Source organism: Micromys minutus, assembly GCF_963924665.1.
Source record: "Micromys minutus genome assembly, chromosome: 25".
NCBI classification, from domain to species: Eukaryota; Metazoa; Chordata; class Mammalia; order Rodentia; family Muridae; genus Micromys; species Micromys minutus.
In genome coordinates, this window is record NC_137960.1 from 41623126 (window position 1) to 41647058 (window position 23933).

At 39.9% G+C, this 23933-nt stretch overlaps 1 protein-coding gene across 1 annotated transcript in view; it reads right to left on the reverse strand.

Annotated features, from left to right (window-relative positions):
• Window positions 1–23933, reverse strand: part of LAMA4 (laminin subunit alpha 4) — a 148185-nt gene that overhangs the window by 34628 nt on the left and 89624 nt on the right. The window contains exons 14-22 of the mRNA XM_080938313.1: window positions 21273–21414; window positions 19827–19923; window positions 9275–9391; window positions 7124–7303; window positions 5106–5245; window positions 2418–2597; window positions 1710–1855; window positions 1157–1319; window positions 233–366 (exon numbers count right to left, since the gene is read on the reverse strand). Coding sequence (XP_080794439.1) covers window positions 233–366; window positions 1157–1319; window positions 1710–1855; window positions 2418–2597; window positions 5106–5245; window positions 7124–7303; window positions 9275–9391; window positions 19827–19923; window positions 21273–21414 — 1299 coding nt within the window. The remainder of the gene's footprint in view (window positions 1–232; window positions 367–1156; window positions 1320–1709; window positions 1856–2417; window positions 2598–5105; window positions 5246–7123; window positions 7304–9274; window positions 9392–19826; window positions 19924–21272; window positions 21415–23933) is intronic.

Consider the following 23933-nt stretch of genomic DNA (forward strand, 5'->3'; position numbering starts at 1 on the left):
ATACATACATATATGTATATGTACAATACATATCACACACACACATATAAAATTCTGTGTGTTCGTCTGTGGCAGAGGAAAATGGAAGCACATATTGTGGGTCTGGCACATATACAACTTTACACATACTTTTCCCACAGAAGAGTTTAACACCATGTGCAGCGACTCACACTTGGCCTGCCCGCTGGCCATGCCTGACGTCAGAGACTCTGAGCTCCTAACAGCTGCTCACCTGGCACAGGGCACAGACTTAGATGGATCCATATTGTAGATGTGTTTGAAGTTGTACAGGCTGATCACATCATTATTCAGAGTGGCCAGCTCCAGGCAGCCTGAGTAGCTGGGCAGGTTTAAGCTGGCTGGGAGCTGTACGGCAGGGAAATAAAACCAATTAGCCCACGGTCATGTTTCACGCAGAAGCTGCCGAACAGAGAATGAAGCTGACAGCGCATCAGAGGGGACCCACCCGGTCCCTCTGACACCAGCATCGCTCTACACTGTTTGCATCAGTATGACCGATGGCTTGGATCAGCAGTTTCACATGCCTTAGTGGAGAACATGTATTTACTGAGTATGGACTATGTATATACTACATATCCTAACAACAAGTTCACAATGAAACCAGATGACATAGCAGTCTGTGAGAGAGGTCAACAATGTCCTCACGACTGTAACCAACAGTCCTCAAGTGGAAGGCCTGAGACTGGCTTCTCATCTTCCTGGGCCTGCCTTCACCCACTCTTCGTCAGGTCTTCCATTTCTCATCTCATATGCTTTATACCGTTCCTATTTTAGGGAACAGCATTTGAAACTGCTACGTGCAATGCTGAACTCTAGATCCCCGTCAGCACAAACATTCTTGTAGTAGATAATACCACTTCTTTCCCGGACTAATACTTCTCACCTTTACATTATCAGAATGGCATCAGCTAATCTTCAAGCATTAGCTGTAACTTGCAAACAACTGACACTGAAAATGTGGGCAGTAGGGACCAGACTGGGGAAGCAGTCTTATGAACAGATTCTGCTCCAGAATTCTACCACCCACTCTCGCCGTGGTATCCGACTCCCCCCACCTCCATTCATTTGGGGGTTATGGATTTGTAAAAGAACTACTTCAGGTTTTCACCGAGCCAGATGCAGCTCTGTAGCTTACCTTGAAGTTTGCAGGCACCCCACCGACGTAAAACACAGTGTCCTCAGGGGTCAGATCCAGCAAGGAGTCGTCTCCCGCAAACTCACCCTTCTTAATAAACTTTTCTTCTGCCGTGCTACTGAGACTGGGCACTGTCAAGAACACCTTTCCATGTTTCCCTACCCTGGTGAGAGAAAGGCTTGTCACTTGCTTGTAGGAAATACTTTCATTGTGTCAAAATGTTAATGTCACTTTATTAAAAAAAAACAATAACCAGGTTATTCCATTGTATCATATCATTGTGCACGTACTGAAATATTAATTATGAAAGAAAAGTAGAAAAGCAGACATTTTACTTTTAAATTTTAACTTACAGCAAGGTAAAATGATTTGGTAATCAGGTTGCTATTTCTTTTTTCTAGATTTTTTTTTTTATCTCAGTCAGGTGTTTGGGAAGGATTATAGGAATAAGGAAGAAAAGAAATAAGATAGGAAAGAAAAGAATACTTATGGCATCCACAAGAAGAGTGTCATGTGTGTATTCATAAAGCCGTTTGCCATGGAGACACCTTACCTCTCAATCTTGACAATACTAAAGTAAGCAGGCCAGGAGCTCACAGGTTTGGAATCCAGGAGAATCTCCACATCTTTTGTCCCCAAATTGTAAACATACACCAGGTTATCATTTTTGATTGCCAGACCCATGTATTCTTTTTTGGCCTGAAATGTTAAGAAAGTCACTTAAATACAATCAACAAGTATAGCACACACAATTGGTATCATTTAAAAAATATTTATTTATTTATTATATTTGAGTACACTGTAGCTGTCTTTGGACACACCGGAAGAGGGCATCAGATCTCATTACAGATGGCTGTGAGCCACCACGTGGTTGCTGGGATTTGAACTCAGGACCTCTGAAAGAGCAGTCAGTGCTCTTAACCACTGAGCCATCTCTAAACAGCACAATCATAGGTGCTAAGAGTTGCTGTATACAACCAAGTTTTGGTCCGAATTATCACTTCGAGCTGCTGCTAGTCTAGCATTCACTCTTGATTTCTACCCGCTCTGGGTCTGCTGCCCACATGCTATCTATCTGTAAGTGCTTGCTACACCAGAGGGGTGAGGAGACGGGAATCTACTGAAGGCTCATGTTGCTTGCGTCCTGTCATTAAAGTGATTTCTGGCCTTTACTGTCAGAGTGGGAATTTGTTTTCTCAACAGCTTTGCTCAAGACAGAGGGCAACAGTACCTTCTACAACCCCCCATGCTATGCTCTTACGTTTCTGCTTCCGAGGTAGAGGACAAACTGATCTGCTACCCAGGCCCCGGTGGGCTCTGCCGGCTTTGGAGGAGGCTTCATGTACAAGCTGATGGATGTGAAGGCCTTCAGGTCATCCACACTGACTTTGGGGTGCACTTCGACGGCCGACTGGCCATCAAACATCATGGAGACTTGGATCTGAAAATACAAAGTTGTCCCACTGAAAGTGCTTTGGAGGAAGGGGCCGAATGCTCTCCCATGGTTTCTGGAGGAACCCCTACCTGCCTCTATAACTTTATTTACCTCTATACTCTCAGAAAATATGTAGTAAGGACGATTACAGCACAGTAGGTTTTAGACTAAAATGGGCCAAGAGAGCACAAGAGCAAACAGCGACCGAGGATGAGGACAGATACAACTCCACACTACACCAACACAACTCCACACTATACACTCAGGCTGGTGGGCTAAAGGGGAAGGAACAGTTGTCTGGTCTTGACATTGACAGTTCATAATGACTTAGAAGAATTAGTCGATTTGGAGAAGTAGAACTCAAGCTGCTGGAACTTTCTCCCCAAGGTTGTAATAAGAACAGTATAGAATAAAGCTGTGAGCAATCCACCCTCCCCCGCATCCACACCGGCACAGCCAGGGTCCTGGCACAGCCTCTGCCTTCCCCACGTGCCATTTCACTTAATAACTAGGCTGCCCTATGTCACCTACTCAATATTCTTCTGTAAAGTGACACAATAAACAGGAGGTGAGGTAAGACAGTGGCTGTAAAGCCCCTTCCAGCCCCTAGCACTAGCCTTGTAAAAAAATTGTATTAAGAAGTTCCTTAAGCCATTTCCTGTGATGTTTCTCAGAAACACAAAGCACCGTCTCAGCACAGTTCTTAGAGGCCCAAGATGACACCTGGAACTGATTTGATTTGCAAAGGATCTTTAGGGCATTTGACAACATGTATAGCCACCCCACATTGTCTATACAAACCTTTCTGAATAATTAGGGGTATTTGCATCAGCTAATATTAATTGGGCTGATGTGTATAGTCATCTAGCTTGAGAGTTTATTCTCCATTGCTTGAGGGCATAGCTGTCTCCTATTTGTTGAATAGAGATTGGTATGTCCCAACAATCAATCAAGCAGGGTGTGACTGAAGCTTATCAGTAGAATGGAGAGTCTGAGAAGGTTGCATGAGAAAGCATCTCCCTTTGGAACTGAGTGAGGGCCCAATGGGTAGGAAGTCTGTCTGCCTGCCTGTCTGTCTGTCTGTCTGTCCTTTTTTCTTTTGTGATCAGTACTCTAATGTTATAACTCAATATAAATTATATTGAACAATGTCACCAAGAAAACACTACCAAAACTTTGTTTTTTAAGATGCCTCTTTTTTGTCTTTTAGACAGTCTCACTGTATTGTCCTAGAAACTTCTTATGCATTCAGGGTGGCTTTAAACCCACAGTCCTCTGTCTTAACTCCCCAACTTCTGGGATTACAGGCAAAAGTGCCACCACACTCAGTCTAAAATGTCATTTCTTGATGTATTTTAAAGATAACGTGTCATGAAATATTTACAGAGCTATTCAAATAAGATGATTCACTAGGGAGGAGCCTTTATTACATCATTCTTGAAAGTCACATGTAATTACCAAGACTAATCTATAGCACTATACAACAACAGATTTCTTATTCTTGTTTCTACCAGTCCCTGGATGTATGTTTGGTTTGGTATAATTGTCTCCTCCTCCTTCCTTTTTTCCTTCTTCTTGAGACACTGTTTCTCTGTGTAGCCTGGAACTCACTCTGTAGACCAGGCTGGCTCAAACTCTGAGATCCACTTGCCTTTGCCTCCTGGGTGCTGGGATTAAAGTCATGTATCACTGTGTCTGGCTATGTTCAGCACAATTCTTAATTGAGAAAATAAAAATAAAACTACGTAATTTGGTTATAAAAAACGAGGCTGATCTATAAATCAATGAAAACAAATTAAAGTGAGGCCCATGTGCGAGTCCTCTTCTGTCCTATGGGGATGTTAATTGGTTGGGACCTGCTCTGACAATGCTGGTTCTTCTGTAACAGAGCCTAAGATGCTCACCTTTGCTTAGTTTCCTCCGCTTGTGATCCCGTGGTTAAGCCTGCAGCGCAATCAATAAAACTTTCACATAATACGTGTTGAGCCAGGGAAGTTTGCAGGCGGGACAGGCGGGCAAGACTTCCACATGCTAACTTCAGGAACACAGTCATTGAAAATGAATAATTCTAACACCGAGTTGAGTCTTTTGATCGGAGCTTAAATGGATTTCTGTTGTCCGTGGGCTTTTCTGACTAGAACTTTGTGGTTAATTTTGGCTCCCTATTAGGATAACCATAGATTGATGAATGCTGAACCTTCCTTGGTTTACTTTAAAAAAGATTTTCTTGTTTGTGTGTTTCCTGAGATGTAATCTGGCCATGATGCCCAGTGGCTGGGAACTGGCTGTGTAGGTGGAGCTGGCCTGGAACTTTCTGTGCTCTCTTCTTTCCTTTGCCTCTGAGTGCTTGGACTAGAGCCATGCCACGGTAGCCTACAGGGTCACGCTCCGAAGCTGCTCAGGTAGCCCTACTAAATAGCATATCAGGAAGGTGCCAGGCCTCAGGAGCTGCTGAGGGGTTGGAGCTCAGTGTCATTTCTCCATCATCCCTGAGTGACACCTCTCACCACATACCTTGCTGGCGACACTCCTGGTCTGAGCAATGAGCTCGCGGATTCTCTGGATGCTGGCGGACACGTTGCTTGCGGGACGTTTCTGCTCCACAGTGCGCAGCTGATCGAGAAGCTGGGGGACAACCTCAGTGAGATTTCTCACTGCAATAAGGAAAACGGGCCATTTGAATATTTAACTTTATTTTAAAAATCAACTGAGGTCCAGCAAACATACCGCCTCTGGCAGATCTGCGAACATCATTTTTAACCTTATAAAATTAATAGCGGAGCTCAAGGCATAATCCATTTTGTTCTTTTCTGTGACATTTAGAGCACACGTTGGTTTATAAATGGAATGCGGTACATGCTGACTTAGTGTACGTGCTAAAGGGCAGGCTTCTCGGCAAACATACAGATGTTTCTTTAATCATATAGCTCAGGCCCCCATGTCTACAACACAGACTGATACAGCAGGTGAGAGGCAGCGGTGCACACACCACTGCGGCTGCTACAGTGAAGACAGAGTTAGATGGAGGACGTCAGGAGCCTGAAGCCAAAGCTGCCTTTGCCATAGAGAGGGCAGCTTTGCAGCCTCTGATGAGGATCCAGGGAAGGGAACATGACAAGCAAGATTTTTCTGCTGATGGGAAGGTGTGTAACACCAACTTCTCATATAGGCTCTAAAGTCTCTTACATTATGGTATGTTGTTTCATTTATTTTGTTTTACATCACCAAATACTATTTGAGAAAACCACAGTAGTTTCAGAGAATTTCACTCAGTGCTAACTTTGGTGCCTGTTATGACAACATTATGGTTTGAACAGGAATGGCCCTCATAGACCCATCTGATGCTTGGTCCAGAAGGAGTGGCACTATTAGGAGGTATGGCCTTGTTAAAGGAAGTGTGTCACTGTGGCAGTGGGCTTTGAGGTCTCCTATGCTCAAGTTTTACCCAGTGTGAGCCTCAGCTCTTTTTCCAGCTCCAAATCTGCGTTATGACATGCTTTCTGCCATGATGGTAATGGACTGAACCTCTGAACCTGTAAGCCAGCCCCAATGAAATGTTTTCCTTTATAAGAGTTGCTTTGGTCATGGTGTCTGTTCACAGCAATAGAAATCTTAACTAAAACAGAGAACTCAATAGGACAAATGAAAGAAGATGAAAATAAATTTAAAGCAGATAGAGAAAATTGCAAATGCTGAATAATGCATAGACATCACCACACCCTCAGGGAGATTAGCTATGGGCTCATAACTATTCTGAATTCAGAGGTGTTCTATAAAGCTACTATGGAGAACCATTTGTAAAGAATGACCAACAATCCTTGGCACAATTTGTCATGACAGTGGTAGACACCGATAGCCAAGAGATTATGAAGATTCTGCATAAAAATGTGAGCATGGAAAAAGACATTCTCTGTTGTTATGTGATTTTAAACTACATATACCAAACTACACAAGGTAGACATTAAGAGATATCTTTTCCATTGCTATAAAGTTGTATATGTGAATTGGCCAAGACACATGGTTGGCTTTTGTTGGTAATAATCTGATGCAGTCAGGCAAGCAGAATGGGAATGTGAGTTAGTGAGATCAATACCATTACTCATTTGTTTCTTCTAAAGTAAGACAGTATTTTGCTGAAGTTATTTACTCTAACATTTGTTTAAACTTTTATGGTAAAGAATCAGCCTTACATTGATAAGGATATTTGCTATCATTATAATTGTTGCTATCCAATTAAAAAAAACTACTTTATCAGTTTAACTACCATATAGCTTCTACCAATGCACATATCTGTAAATTTATATTTATCCCATGTGGGGCCATACATAAGTGTCTAGAATATAGATAAATCTAGACTCTAGGTGTAAATGCAGATGAGCAGAATAAAGTGTGTATCTTTTTGTAAACTAATTTCTACAGCATTCCAACCTAAAAGGTAAATGGCGCACACAGTATCTTGTCAAGAGCCATGTAGAGTTTAATGACTAAGTAGTTCTTCAGGTGGACAAGACGGTAAAGCTTGCCAGAGGTACCTGCGTCCCGCGCCGAGTCTACTGCGGTGTTATATGCAGAAGAGTCGAAAGTCTGCAGGTTGTGAGACCAGTTGCTGAGGTTATTGGCCATCGGTGTGGTGACCTGTTGGACAGCCACTGTTGTCTTGTTTGCCTCCTCAACGATAAGCTTGGACTGACCCAGGCGCTGGTGGGCGTCTCCTGCGCACAGAGCAGAGGGGTGTTCCCTTTACTGGAGTGCATGGATGGATGTCCGTTCAAACACTGGGGTGAAATGCACCTCAAATTTTGGGCAGTGAAAGGAGACTGAGCTGTATGATGACCGCTCTAAGTTACATGGACTCGAAGGTGAAGAATGGCACAGACGAGCTGGTGAGGAGCCGCGCTCCTCAGAGCTCCACAATGTTTGCCTAATGTTTTGTTTTTAAACTAAGAAGTAAATTACAAACCAAAGCAACAACAGCAATCAACAGCGACAACAAGAAACCTTAGCATTTATTTAGGCTAGCAATCTGGTTGGAAAGTGACAGAAAATGCACAGGAAGTTTCAGCTTCCGTGATGTTCACGTCTGAACGTCACCATAAAAACCTCTTCCTTTTATGGAAAGGTAATTTCTTGTAGAAGAACTCTTGCCATAAAAATTATGCTACATTTAAAACAGAAGCAAATTATTAAGAAGTTTTTTTTTTCCAAAAGAAATACATGGTTTAGAAAAGCTTTCATGCTAAGATACAAGTTTCACTAAAACATTATTACATATTTGGGGTCTGATTTCCCAGAACCCACATGAGGTCAGAAGTGGCAGCACACATCTGTAAGCCAGTTCCCCACAGCAAGTTGGCAAGCAGAGACAGGAGTATCCCTAGAAGCGTGTGGACCAGCAGGGAGCAGCAAGGGTTACCACAGGTTTGAGGCTAGCCATGGCTACATGACCAGTCCCCTGCCTCACAGAAACAATAAAACAGCCAGGTGTTGTGAGACATACCTGTAATCTCAGTCTTGAGGTAGAGACAGGAGGATTGAGGCAAGTTCAGTGCCAGCCTGGTTCAGATAGTGAGTTCCAGGAACTAGAGAGCTTGTTTTAAAAATCGCAGACAGTGAAGGTCAGATTGTTTTTTTGATTTTCAAAGTGCACAGTAGAGGCACGATATAGGATATATGCTCTTTCTCCCTCCCTCCCCCTCCCCCACACAGAGGCATACATCATACACTCAGACAAAACTTATCCATTTAAAATAAATTAACATAAGTTTACAACTACAATTTTTTTTCTACATGATAGGATTATAGGTGATTTTTCCTCCCCCCCATGTGGGTTTCATATTTTTTTTCTATAAAGGTAATGTGTTACTTTTGTAATAAAGATACTTGGTGGATACTTTGGCTCCAAGTTTTTAAAGTGAAGAAACATTTTGTTTAATCTTTTGTGCTGCAGGTCTGGCTCTCCCTCCTATCAGCTGCAGCTGTTGGAGAAAGTTTCCAGCCCTGACGGACCTCAGGGTTCTCTTCAGCTGGAAGGTAAACTGTGGTCCTGATCTCCATAGCACAGAGCCTAGCAAAGTCCAGCCCATCATCGGTAGCCCTGATGGGCTTTTCCGCACACTCACACTCAGGGCTCTTGGCCGGCTCATGTCAGCACAGCACCCATATCTAGCAGCAGTGTCTTAACTTTTGCTACACGCAGGAAGGCACATCTGCATCTAATCACAGCCTTTCAAGACACCTTGACGCAAGTCCCAGATTAGGAGAGAGAGCCACTCTTGTTTCTCTACTTGGTGTATCAATCCCCTTGCTTATTTATCTAACAGAAGGATGTTGTTTGCAGCGGGGGACAGAGAAATCCAATGACCAAATTAGGGCATGCTGTAAGCAAGGAATAACGTTCACAAGAGAGGTAACCAAGCAGTGTGAATAGCACAATGCTACTCAAGCAATGCGGATATATGCATGCAGGCACAGGGTGAAGGCTCTTCCTTTAATGCTCATCTCTGGATGATACAGTTACAGCTTCATTTCTAAAGGTAGTTCTGGGATAGTATTGAACATTTTTGTTATAAGAGAATCTTAAGGTGAGTATGGAGCCGATGACTAAGGAGTCACTCAATCCCCCTTGCAGGGTTGTTTTATAACAGTGGACAAACACTCAGGACCTTGAAGGTCTGGATCCTTACCTCTCTCTGCTGCCTGTAGTTGCTTAACAGCATCATTCAGTCTGTCTCTGAGGGCACCCTTCCTCCACAGGGCACCTCCCACACGCCTACTGGTGTCAGCCACTGCTTCATCATTGCCTGCGGAGGAGAAGCAAAGGTAAGTACCAGGGAGTCTGTGATGCCTGAAGATGTCTGCATCACAGCAGCAGGACCTCTGACTTGTTAGTGGACACACATGTAGCACTCGAGCACTGTTGAAACAGATGGTCAGTTCTGGAAAATGGTATTTAGGATAACAGGTTCAGAAGAGCAGAAAACTAGAGACATTGGCTGGGAGTGACTTAGGATGCCACAATGTTATTTTTTTCCTTTTTCTTTCTTTTTTTTTGTGAGATGGAGCAAGGCTGTGACTAATAAAATCTAGCAGAACAAATGATAAATTAAAAAAAAATCTATTTCTATGATGATGCCTGGTTATAAGAGAATCTGACTCTTTCCACCTCAGTTTTTTCAATACAATGTTTATAAATATATGTCATATACCTAAGATATGGCACAGTGCTGACACATCTGAGAGCACAGCTGAGACCACCACCTCTGCTCAAATTTCTGGCCCAAGAGGAACCAGTTCGTAGCCCTCAGGATACAGGAACCAAGGAGCATTCTGGGACAGGATTCTTCTAGATTCTTCTATGTCTGGCCATCTTACCAAAAGTAATCTACAGATTCAATGTAATCCCCATCAAAATACCAACCCAATTCTTTATAGAGTTGGAAAGAGCAATGTATAATTTCATCTCAAATAACAAAAGACCTAGAATAGCGAAATCCATCCTCAACAACAAGAAAACATCTGCGGGAATCACTATCCCTGTCCTCAAACTATATTATAAGGCAATTGTGCTAAAAACTGCATGGTACTGGTACAGAGATAGGCCCGTGGATCAATGGAATAGACTAGAAGATCCACAAATGAACCCTCACATATATTGTCACTTAATTTTTGACAAAGGAGCTGTAAACATTCAATGGAAAAAGGACAGCCTCTTCAACAAATGGTGTTGGTCCAACTGGCACTCAGGATGGAGAAGAATAAAAATAGACCCTTTCTTATCTCCTTGTACAAAGCTCAAGTGCAAGTGGATCAAATATATTCACATTAAATCAGGTACACTGAAACTATTAGAAGAGAAAGTAGGGAAAACCTTAGAAAACATAGGCACAGGAGAAAATTTCCTGAGCAGAACACCAATGGCTCGTGCTCTAAGGTTAAAGATTGACAAATGGGACTTAATGAGATTGCAAAGTTTCTGTAAGGCTAAGGACACTGTCAAGAAAATAAAATGGCAGCCAACAGATTGGGAAAAGATCTTTACCAACCCCACATCAGATAGAGGCCTAATATCCAAGGTATATAAAGAACTCAAGAAGCTAGACACCAGAGTATCAAACAACCTTATTAAAAAATGGGGTACAGAGCTAAACAAAAAGTTCTCAATTGAGGAATATCAAATGGCATCTAAGGAAGTGCTCGACATCCTTAGCCATCAGAGAAATGCAAATCAAAACAACCCTGAGATTCCACCTCACACCAGTCATAATGGCTAAGATTAAAAATTCAGATGACAGCAGATGCTGGCGAGGATGTGGAGAAAGAGGAACACTTCTCCACTGTTGCTGGCATTGTAAACAGGTACAACCACTCTGGAAATCAGTCTGGCGATTCCTCAGAAAATTGGACACCTGAAGACCCAGTTATTCCACTTCTGGGCATATACCCCAGAGGAGCTCCAACATACAACAAAGACACATGCACCACAATGTTCATAGCAGCCCTATTTATAATATCCAGAAGTTTGAAAGAACCCAGATGTCCCTCAGTAGATGAATGGATACAAAAATTGTGGTATATTTACACAATGGAGTACTACTCAGCTATCAGAAGCAATGACTTTATGAAATTCTTAAGAAAATGGATGCATCTAGAGAATATCATCCTGAGTAAGTAACCCAGTCAGAAAAGAACAGACATAATATGCAGTCACTGATAATTGGATACTAACCCCAGAAAGCTCAGAACACCCCAGAAACAATATGAAGTTCAAGAAAAAAAAGGCAAAAAAAAAAAAAAGTGAAAAACCATTATGCTTAATTTTTACACACCAAAAAAACTTTGACTAATTCCAGGTTACATTTTGTTTTACATGTAATTTATGCTCATTGTAACTAGTAAGATCTTAATGCACACTACCAAACCTTAAAAAAAAAAACCAAATACTGACAAAAATCTATTCATATACTTTTATGCAAAAATGCTTAAAATCTGTACATCTATCTTTGTTTTTTAAAATAAAGTTTCCAATTAAATGAAATACACTTTCACACACACACACACACACACACACACACACACACACACTCACACACACACACACACACCAGGGAATTGCTTCTATATTTGAAATTTGTGTAATAAATTTCTGACTGAAATGATTGAGTGATTCCCACCTGTCTATTTTCCCATGTCAACCCTTTGAAAACTTACTGGTGCTGATATAGTGATTGGAAGTTAAAAGGAATTTAACACAGTGGATGAGATTTTCTGTTCACTGAAGCAGAATCAACCTTAAATGTGTGGGTTGTTATTTCTATCTAGGCAGGGAATGTCTTCTCTTCTCAGTTTTAAGGTTCACTGTACAAAGTAGCTTGACTCCTTAGTTGCACTGTTTTAATCAGTGTTAGGGATAAATTAAATCAGAAGTATTACCTAAATTATTGAAAGCTTAATTTCAGCTTGCTTTTGATAAAGAACTTGTCTCCCTAATAAGCGTCACTATAGTAATAGAGATCACTGCTATGATATGGGTGTGAAGTGGTGATTTGTTATCCAAACACCATTCCTAATACTTTAGTATTATAAATCTGGAAATGTATGAAAGATACATATTTCTAGATGCCTTATTATAAGCCTTTCATCTGATATATTTCAAATTAAAAAAAAAAAAAGAAAGACAACCCCAAGAAAGAAAACCTAGGAAAGAGATCAGGCTTTACAGACACAAGCATCACCAACAGAAAAGAAATGGAAGAGAGAATCTCAGGAGCAGAAGATACCATAGAAAATATTGACACAACAAAGAAAATGCAATATGCAAAAATCTCCTAAACCAAAACATTCAGAAAATCCAGGACACAATGAGAAGATCAAACTTGAGGATGAGAGGCACAGAAGAGAGCAACGATTCCCAACTTAAAGTGCCAGTAAGTATCTTTAATGAAATGGTGGAAGAAAACTTCCATAATCTAAAGAAAGAGATGAAGTGAACACGGACATACAAGAAGCCTATAGAACACTGGATAGATTGAACCAGAAAAGAAATTCCTCATGTCACATAATAGTCAAAATACCAAATGTACTAAACAACAACAACAACAACAACAAAACAACAACAACAACAAAAGAAGATTAAACAGCAGTAAGGGAAAAAAGGTCAAGTACCATAAACGTCAGACCTATCAGAATCATACTAGACTTCTAAACAGAGACTATGAAAGCTAGAAGATCCTAGGCAGATGTCATACAGCCCCTAAGAGACTAAAAGGGCCAGGCAAGTCTACTTTGTATAGCAAAATTCTCAATTAACATGGAGAAACCAAGACATTCTAGGACAAAACTAAATTTACACAATATCTGTCCATAAATCCAGCCCTACAGCAGATAATAGATGGAAAATTCCAACACAAAGAGTCAAACTATACCCTAGAAAAAGCAAGAAAGTAATCTTTCAACTAACTCAAAAGAAGACAGCCACACAAACATAATTTCACCTCTGACAACAAAAATGCCAGGAAACAACAATCATTGGTCCCTAATATCTTTCAATATCAATGGGCTCAATTCTCCAATAAAAAGACATAGACTAACAGACTGGATATGCAAGGAGGACCAAATATTTGGCTGCATACAGGAAACATACCTCAGTGAAAAAGACAGACACTACCACAGAGTAAAAGGCTGGAAAACGAATATCCAAGGAAATGTTACCAAGAAACAAGCCGGAGTAACCATTCTAAAATCGAATAAAATAGTCTTTCAACCAAACATTATCAAAAATAAGTAAGGAAAAAAAACTTCATACTCTTCAAAGGAAAAATCCACCAAGACAAAAATCTTAATTCTGAATATTTATGCTACAAATGCAAGGGCACCTACATTCATAAAAGAAACCTTACTAAAGCTCAAAGAATACATTGCATCTCACACAATAATAGTAAGAAACTTCAACACCTCACTCTTATCAGTGGACTGATGATGAAAACAGAAACTGAACAGAGACACAGTAAAACTAGCAGAGATTATGAACCAAATGGATTTCACACACACACACACACACACACACACACACACAAACAAATATTTCATCCCAAAACAAAATAATATATCCTCTTCTCAGCACCTCATAGTACAATCTCCAAAACTGACCATAAAGTTGGTCACAAAACAGGCGTCAACAGATACAAGAAGATTGAAATAATCCCATGCACCCTATCAGATCACCATGGAGTAAGACTGGTTTTTAATAACAATAAAAACAACAAGAAGTTCACATACACATGGAAACTGAACAATTCTGTACTCAACGATAACTTGGTCAAGGAAGAAATAAAGAGAGAAATAAAAGACTTTTGAGGATTTAATGAAAATGAAGGCACAATGTACCCAAACTTATGTGATACAATGAAAACAGTGCTAAGAGGAAAACTCATAGCTCTGAGTGCCCCCAAAAACAAACTGGAGAGAGCATACACTAGCAGTTGGACAGCACACCTAAAAGCTCTGGAACAAAAAGAAGCAAATACACTCAAGAGCAATAGATGGCAAGAAATAATCAATCCCAGGGCTAAAATCAACTGAGTAGAAACAAAAGAAAACAAAAAAGAACTATGCAAAGAATCAACAAAACCAGGAGCTGGTTCTTTGAGAAAATCAACAAGATAGCTAAACACTTAACTAGACAAAACCAGAGGACATAAATACAGTATTCAAATAAAATCAGAAAAGAAAAGGGAGACATAACAGAAACTAGGAAAATTCAAAACACTATTAGATCCTATTACAAACACCTATACTCAACAAAACTGGAAATTATGGATGAAATGAACAATTTTCTAGACAGATACCAGATACCAAAGTTAAACAGAATCTGATAAACCATCCAAGCAGTCCCATAATCCATAAAGAATTAGAAACAGTCATTAAAAGTCTCCCAACAAAAAAAGGCCCAACACCAATGGGTTTATACAGAATTCTATCAGACCTCCATAGAAGACCTAATACCAATACCCTCCAAACTATTCCACAAAATAGCAACAGAAGGAACACTATCTAATTTTTTCTATGATGCTACAATTAACTTATACCTAATCTACACAAAGACCCAAAAAAGAAAGAAAACTTCAGCCCAATTTCCCTTATGAATATTGATGCAAAGATATTCAATAAAGTTCTTGAAAACTAAGTCCAAGAACACATCAAAATGACCATCCATCACAATCAAGTAGGCTTTATCCCAGGGATGCAGGGATGGTTCAATATATGGAAATCCACCAATGTAATCCAGTATATAAACAAACTAAAAAACAAAAACAAAACAAAAACAAAAACAAAACAAAACAAAACAAAAAGACCATATGATCATCTCATTAGGTTCCGAGAAAGCTTTTGACAAAATTCAACACCCCTTCATGTTAAAAGTATTGGAAAGATCAGGAATTCAAGGCCTATACCTAAACATAGTAAAAACAATATCCAGCAAACCAGTAGTCAACATCAGATTAAATGGAGAAAAACTTGAAGCAATCCTACTAAAATCAGGGACTAGATAAGGATGGCTATTCTCTCCCTACCTATTCAATATAATAATGGAACTCAAACAAATCACTAGCCTTTCTCTATTCAAAGGAGCAACAGACTGAGAAAAAAATTCAGGAAATGACACTCTTCACAATAGCCACAAATAATACAAAATTTCTTGGTATGACTCTAACTAAGTAAGTAAAATATCTGTATGACAAAAGCTTCAAGTCTCTGAAAAAAGAAATTAAAGAAGATCTCAGAAGATGGAAAGATCTCCCATGCTCATGGATTGGCAGGATTAATGTAGTAAAAATGGCCATCTTGTCCAAAGCAATCTACAGATTCAATACAATCCCCATCAAAAGTCCAACTCAATTCTTCATAGAGTTAGGAAGAGCAATTTGCAAATTCATCTGGAATAACAAAAGGCACAAGATGGTAAAATCTATTATCAACAATAAAAGAAATTCTGGGGTATTACCGTCTGTGACCTCAAGCTGTATTACAGAGCAAGTGTGATAAAAACTGCGTGGTACTGGTACAGAGACAGGCAGGTAGATCAATGGAATAGAATTAAAGACATAGAAATAAACCCACACACCTATGGTTACTTGATCTTTGACAAAGGAGCTAAAGCTATCCAGTGGAAAAAAGATAGCATTTTCAATAAATGATGCTGGTCCAAGTGGCTGTCAGCATGCAGAAGAATACAAATTGATCCATTCTTACCACCCTGTACAAAGCTCAAGTCCAAGGATTAAGGACCTCCATATAAAACCAGGTATACTGACAGTAATAGAAGAGAAAGTGAGGAAGAGGCTCGAATACATGGGCGCTGGGGAATTTTCCTGAACAGAATAACAGTGACTTGTGCTCTAAGATAAAGAATAGACAAATAGGTTCTTATTAAGTTGCAAAGCTTCTGTAAGGCAAAAGACATTGTCAATAGGCCAAAATGGCAATTAACAGATTGAGAAAAGATCTTTACCAAATCCTACATCTGATAGGGAGCTAATATACAATATATACAAAGAAAAAAACCTCAGGAAGTTAGATTCCAGAGAATCAAATAACCCTATTTAAAAATGGAGTATAGAGCTAAACAAAGAATTCTCAACTAAGGAAAATTGAATGGCTGAGAAGCACCTAAAAATGTTCAATATCCTTAGTCATCAGGGAAATGCAGATCCAAACAACCCTGATATTCCACCTCACACAAGTCAGAATGGCTAAAATAAAAAACTCAGGTGACAGCAGATGTAGGTGAGAATGTGGAGAAAGAGTAACACTCCTCCATTGTTGTTGGGGTTGCAGGCTGGTACAACCACTCTGGAAATCAGTCTTGGGGTTCCTCAGAAAATTTGACATAATACTACCTGAGGACCCAGCTATACCACTTTTGGGCATATACCCAAAATATGTTTCAATATACAACAAGGACACATGCTCCACTATGTTCATAGAAGCCTTATTTATAATAGCCAGAAGCTAGAAAGAACCCAGATGTCCTTCAACAGAGGAATGGATACAGAAAATGTGGTACATTTACACAATGGAGTACTACTAAAACAAAGACTACATGAAATTCTTTGGCAAATGGATGTAACTAGAAAATATCACCCTGAGTGAGGTAACCCAATCACTAAAGAGCACACATGGTATGTTCTCACTGATAAGTGTACATTAGCCCAAAAGCTTGGATTACCCAAGATACAAATCACAGACCACATGAAGCTCAAGAAGGAGGAAGACCAAAGTACAGATGCTTAGGCCCTTGTCAGATATGGGGACAAAAATATCCACAGGAGGAAATATGAAGATAATGATTGAATGAAAGACTGAAGCAAAGGCCATCCTCAGACTGCCCCACCTGGGGATCCAGCCCACATTCTGCCACCAAACCCAGACAATATTGCTGGTGCCAAGAAATACATACCGACAGGAGCCTGATACAGCTGTTTTCTGAGAGGCTCTGCCAGAGCCTGACAAATACAGAGGCAGACTCTTGCAGACTACTATTAGACTGAAAATGGGGTTCCCAATGGTTGAGTCAGAAAGAGGATTGAAGGGTGTTGCAACCCCATAAGAACAATCCCAGCCAACCACAGCTTCCAGAGGCTAAACTACTATCCAAAGAGTACACTTGAACTGACCCATGGCTCCAGCATATTTAGCAGAGGATGGCCTTGTTGGGATTCAATGAGAAGAGAAGCCCTTGGTCTTGCCAAGGCTCAATGTCCCAGTGTAGGCTGTAGGGGGTAAGAGGGTGGTGGGGCATCCTCATAGAAGCAGGGTGAGGGGGAGGGGATAGGCAGTTTATGGGGGAGAAACCGGTAATGGGGATAACATTTGAATTGTAAATAACATATATCCTATAAAATTTTTTAAAAAGTCATGGCACAGATTATATAAGCATAGCTTGGTGAATTTTCAACAGTGAACACAAAATGGCCAAGTGGATGCCATCCAGACAGAAAGTTCTGGGTACCCAGCATGTTCCTGTGCACGCTGTATATGAGTAGCCAGAGATGTTCACTATTTGGAATTCACTCTTTGTCTGCTATTGTATAGCTTTAGAAATTTATTTTATTTTAACACATGTGTATGTTTGTGTCACTGTGGGGCATGTGTATGTTATTGTATATGCTCACAGAGGCCAGCAGAGGGCACTGGCGCCTCTGGAGGTCAAGTTACAGATTGTGAGTCACCAGAGAAAGTCACACTTGCTTCCTCTGCAACAACAGTTTATCCTCTTACCCGATGACCCACCTTTCCAGTTCCTTCACTTCGGAAAGATTTATTTTATTTTCAACTATATGTGTGTGCTAGAGGCTATGTGCATGTGAGTAAAAATATTGTGTGGTTCCAAATCCCCCAACGACATGACAAAGTCCTAACATTTTTATATATTTGTTTTGATATTTATAAAGTTATGTCTTGATATTTTTCCATTTTCATTGGCATCTTCCAATTGCAAAAAACAATGGATTTCATTGTGACATTCCACACATGTATATAACATCTTTGACCATCTTCAATCCTGTATTATCATGTCCTAACCCTCCTCACTGTTCCCTTCCTCTACCTCTGGGCCCTCCTCCTTTCATGCATCATTTCTATTGTTTTGTTTGTCTTTGATTAATTATCATACATATAGCATAGACATCCTCATGTATCATACATGTACATATAAATGTACAAATACAACCACTCAGTCCATTTAGTGTTCCTCATGTATGTGATCCTTTAGATACTTTGTTCTTACTTTTTGAGACTGGTTGCTGGAATGTTCTCTTTCCTGGAGGAGCAGTCTGAATTAGTTTATCTCTATATCCACAGTGTTACAGTGCTTCAAAAGCCTTGTGCTAAACCTCTAGATACATGTTATAGAACTGTCTATTTCACAAAGTTGGGTTTCTCAGTGAGTATAGTGTCTATTGCTTTTCTTAACCTTTACGTAAATATTTTATTTATTTTTAAACATATTATTGCACAAGATACTAGGTTCTACTATAGGGCATCTTTATTGCCCTTTATGTCCTAGTTTTGTATGTACCACATTCATTGAATTTTATTAATATTTTTCCTAGGCATTTGATGCTATTATAAACAGTGCTATTTTAAAATGTTAATTTCTGGCTATTTTTTTTAACTAAGGTAGATTTTTATGTATAGAATCGGTAATAGGGATAGCCTGTCTTTGTTTGCAGTCTCATTGGAAAAGCATGGTAATATTTTATTATGAACATGTTTGCTGACTATTACTTGATTATTATTTATTATGTTTGCTAAGAGTTTAAAATATTGGATGGGTGCTGTTTTATTAGTGAAGTGAAGTAATTATGAATGGGGTGATCTGGGAGGAGTGGGAGAAGAGGAAGAATGTGACAGAATATATGTACATATGTATATATGTATATATATGTAAATATATGTGTGTGTACATATTTATATATATGACCTATAGATACATGTTATGGAATTGTCCATTTTAAATAAAAAAGACTTCCTGTGGATATGAGATGATCATATAAATTTTCTCCTACAGTTTGTAAATTGCTGGTTTAAATGTTAAACTACCTTTGAAATCCTGTAATAAATTTACATTGTTCACCATATGCTACCACTTCTATACGTGGTGGATTTGATTTGCTCAAACTTGTTCTTTTGAGCTGGGGTCTTGCCCTCTAGTCTAAGCTGGTCCTGGCTTTGTAGTCAACCTCCTGCCTCAGTAGCCTTCCAAATGTTGAGATTACAGGCAAGAGCCACTTGTATTTGGCTTGCATTTACCCCTTTTTTGTGTCCTGTGGAGGGTTTGATACTTATATTTTGTTGGCTTTTATAGGAAAAGCTGGAACATATTTCTTTTACTATTATCTCCAAGTGTTTGTATTAAAGTGGTGACCTTATGGGGAACATAGTTTTCATGTTTAGTGCACTTTATGATTTTATCCCCTTGAACATTATGATCTATTAACCAGTGCATGATATCCATATGTTGGATAAATATGTTTCTACGCAGTTTTCCTACCTGGAAGCTTGTTTTAAATCAAAATTTACTTTGAAATATCAAGTATGTGTTCTGTAACTTGATTATAAAGTATATGATGCTATTCAGTGAAATACTGTTTATTTCTCAAGCCTAGTTTTTAGAAACCTGTGTACATTTATAAAAGGTGGCTATGAATCAGAAGGAGGAAAAAATAAGATATTTACTAGAATCTGCCTTTGCTTGCAGATCTCTGGCTTGATTGAGAAGGTTGTCACTTTCATCCTTATGGTAAATAATCTGCGTGTCAATCCCACTCACAGCCTACAAAACAAATGATTAGAGAGGTAAGAGCAGCTGGAGAAATGCCAATGTCCCATGGTTTTCCTGTTGAAATGATGTCATTTGAAATGATGTCATTTCTTCTGCTAAATGCCAGGCAAAGTTCACATAGCTTTACTTTCATAGTTCAGAACCAAGAACAAAGGGAGAGAGGAGAAAACAATGTCTTGGTGTTTTCAAAGGTAAGTTCCCTAACTTCCCAGGGTAATTCAGCAAATCTCGGAGAATGCGGTAGCTAAGGCTTGTCAAAAAGAAACCACTGGATAAGTAATTCTGAATTAAAAAGAGGGAGAGCAAGAGGGAGAGTGAGAGGGAGAAGGAGAAGGAGAAGGAAAGGGGAAGATCTTAAGACATCTCCTGGGCTGCAGAGATGGCTCAGTGGTTAAGAACACTGACTGCTCTCCCAGAGGTTCTGAATTCAATTCCCAGCAACCACATGGTGGCTCACAACCATCTGTAATGGAATCTGATGCCCACTTTTTGGTGTGTCTGAGGACAGCTACAGTGTACTCATATAAATAAAATATATAAATCTTAAAAAAAATCTTCTGTATTAGAAGACACACTAGCTTGACAATGTTTTCTCTGGATACTTTGGCAAAAAAAAAAAAAAAAAAAAAAAAGAAAATGAACAACTAAACAACCAACAGAGAAACGAGGAATATAGCATCTACAAAGGAATTCTCGTTTGCAAACGACTCATCCTGATGAACTTGTAGCCATTATGGCAAATACAATGCTCTTTCCTTAGTGCTCCTGACCTTTCTGACACTTAAGTTTTTCATTGAAAGGTCAATGGTGCAGGGATGATGATAGAAAACCATATCTATCTATCTATCTATCTATCTATCTATCTATCTATCTATCTATCTATTTATATGTACATATATACGTATATTTCACATACATATAATATTATTATGTTATATTAATGTATATTGTAAGACTTGTTATGTATATAGATATATAATATACATTATATCATATGTATATATACATTTATAATATATACTCTCTATCTATATAGAATATAGCAATAATGTGTGTATATATTATATACATTCCATACACATGCATATCTATATATTCTATATAGATATCCTAGCACACATATACTCACACAAAAACAGAAGGGGACTATTTAGGAAGAAAGGAGGACTAGGAAGTAGGGAAGGATGAAGTGCTGTAGCAAATCAGAGCAGGACGCAATGGTATTTTTTGAATGAAAAACAAGAAAGAAAATAGGAATTTGTTCATCAAAACAGGGAGAAGAAAAGTCAGAGTGGAATGAGGCCACGTGCCAACAAACCCCGAGGTAAGGGAGTACTCACATCATAAATTCGGTCAGTGATGTTCAGAGCAAGTTCTGCTGTTTCATTGGCTTCACTGACATAATTGGCAATATTTTCATAGACATTTGATGCATCCAAAGCCTTCTGCACCAGCCCGTTCATGTCTGAACTGTGCAGATTTCTGTCAATAAACAATTTTGTTACTTCTCTTCCTTCTGTAGGAAATGGGGTCACACTTAGGGTTTCATTTTGGTACTTCAAGGATCACAGATGTCGCCTTCTTTTTTTATTTTTTCAAAGACACGTGTCTTGGAAGGTTTTCCCGAGTCTCCCTTCCTGGGATACATTACAATCATACTCATATTTCTGCGCTGATCCAAAGGTCTCATCCCTTTTTGGCTCACGGCAGCTGTTGCTTGGCAGTAGCTGCTAGAAATAGTGATTTGAAGAGTCCCCTGTCCCTCTTTACAGAGGGCTATTTAAGTGGTGTAGGTTGGACAAAGACCTTAAGCCATATGCTGCTACCTACTCCTGACCCAGCTGTTCCTCTAGAAGGCCAGCTCTGGGGAGGGTGCAGAGCTCGCCAGGCACACTGTGGTGGACTGCTCAGATAGGCCACAGCTCAGTCTCTCCTCCCTTCTGTAGCGAAACACCACATTCAGGGAACACTCACGGAGAACCTATCACATACACGTTCTCACATACAGAGGCGAATAATCACATTACCTAGTATGGAGTCACACAGGCATAGCAAGGACCAACTGTGTAAATGATTGTTATCCTGTGTTTACATCCCCTGAACTTTAGGATTTGTAGTATATTATCGTTATATTTAAACCATTTCTGAACTGAACTTAGAAGTGTATTATAACATTTTGTTTCCTGACTAATTCTTCCCCCTCCCTATCCCCTTCCTTCCTCCCTCCCTCTCTTTCCCCTCACTCCCTCTTCACCCCCTCTGATACAAGGTCGTTTTACATAGCCCTTGTTGTCCTAGAACTTACCATGTAGATGTGGCTGGCCTTGAACTCAGCCTGCCTCTGTTGCCCGAGTGCTGGGATTAAAGGTCTACACCACCATGCCTGGCTAACCAGCACTTTTTAATTCTCTACCAAGTAAAACCCCTCTCGCTTTCACAGCTCATCCCAATTCCTCTGTTTTACAGATTCCCAGGCCCAGCAGCTCCTTATGTTCTCCCAGTGCCAAACACTCGCAGCTAACATCACTTTCCTCACCAGTGCCCTGCAGATGATGACTGGCTATGCCTAGACTCCCGGGCACTGTGGGTCCTACCCAGTTCTTTTCCAATTACAGACCCGGTGAGCACTACCATCTCTTTCTTGGCCTCCCCCGTCTGGGTCAGACCCAGTTTGCTCCCAGGCAGAACAGCTTCCTCTGTATTTCCTCAGCTACTTCTTTCATTGTTAAAGTTCACCATCAGCCAACCTCCCCTGAAGCAGGGCTGACTTTCCCAATGGGCACAGTAAGGAGCCACAAAAATGGTTCATTTCAATTGTTTCAAATAAGAACAAAAAAAAAAAAAAAAAAGACAACAAAATGATATTGTCCTTAATTTATCGTCATCATGAAACAGCTTGATTTCGATAGAGAAGAGGATCAATTACGGCAAGAGTCATGCTATATGAAGGTGTGTCCCTTCCATATGCTCTCCACCTTACCTCCCTGGAACCTCTCCTTAGAAATGGCTCCAAGAGTAAAATATGAAGAAAGTAGACAATAAAAAAGGATATCATGCCTGTAATCTCAGAATCCAGAAAGCAAAGACAGGAGTTGCCATGAGTTTCAAACCAGCTTAGGCTGATGAGTAAGACTCCAAGATCTTGTGCAAGAAATCCAAGCAAATAGAAAGTATCTAGCATGCACAAAGCCTGGGTTTGATCCCCAACAATGCACAAGACAGTCCAGGAGCACAAACTTGTAATCCCAGCCCTTGGGAGGGAAAGGCAGGAGGATCAGAAATTCAATGATGGCCTTGGTTATACAGAGTTGGAAGCCAGTGCAAGTTATGAGAGGCTTTGTAACAAAAGAAACAAAGACAAAAACAAGCTCCTACCTCACAAAAAGAGATAAAAAAATGTGTACACCTGACAAATGTTGAGGAATTTTCAACGTTTACATTTTGAGGGTGAAGGTTTATAAATTTTGAATGTTTCCGTAATAGAGTCATAAACATGACATCAGGTTGACTGACATTCGTACTGGTGGAGCAAGTGAAATATGCAGCAACATCCACTGAGCACTGCTGGTCCATCACTGCAAAATGTCATTGAGAGAATGTGGCATGTGTACCCAGTGGGCCATGGGTGCTGTCAAAATGAAGGAATTAAGAGAGAACCAGAGGCTGGCTCAAAACTAGTAATCAACCAATCTGCTATGTCTTCAAAACTGATGTTTTACCTAAGTCCCATTCCAAGCACACTTCCCAGGGACACGACAGGACACTGACTACCACAGTGTGACACACCAACACTGCCACTGCTATCAGCTTTCATGCTTCCTGAGTCCTCTCTTCTTTCTTCTCTCGTTTTTCTGTTTCTCTTCCTCCACATTCACTTCCCCCCTCCCTTTCTCCCTTCCTTCCTCTCTTATTCCTTGAGCCACCACCACTTCCCAGTCAGGAGTGACGTTTGAAATTTTTGGTGAGAGGTATTAAGGGATAGTGTGCATTTAGAATGGACT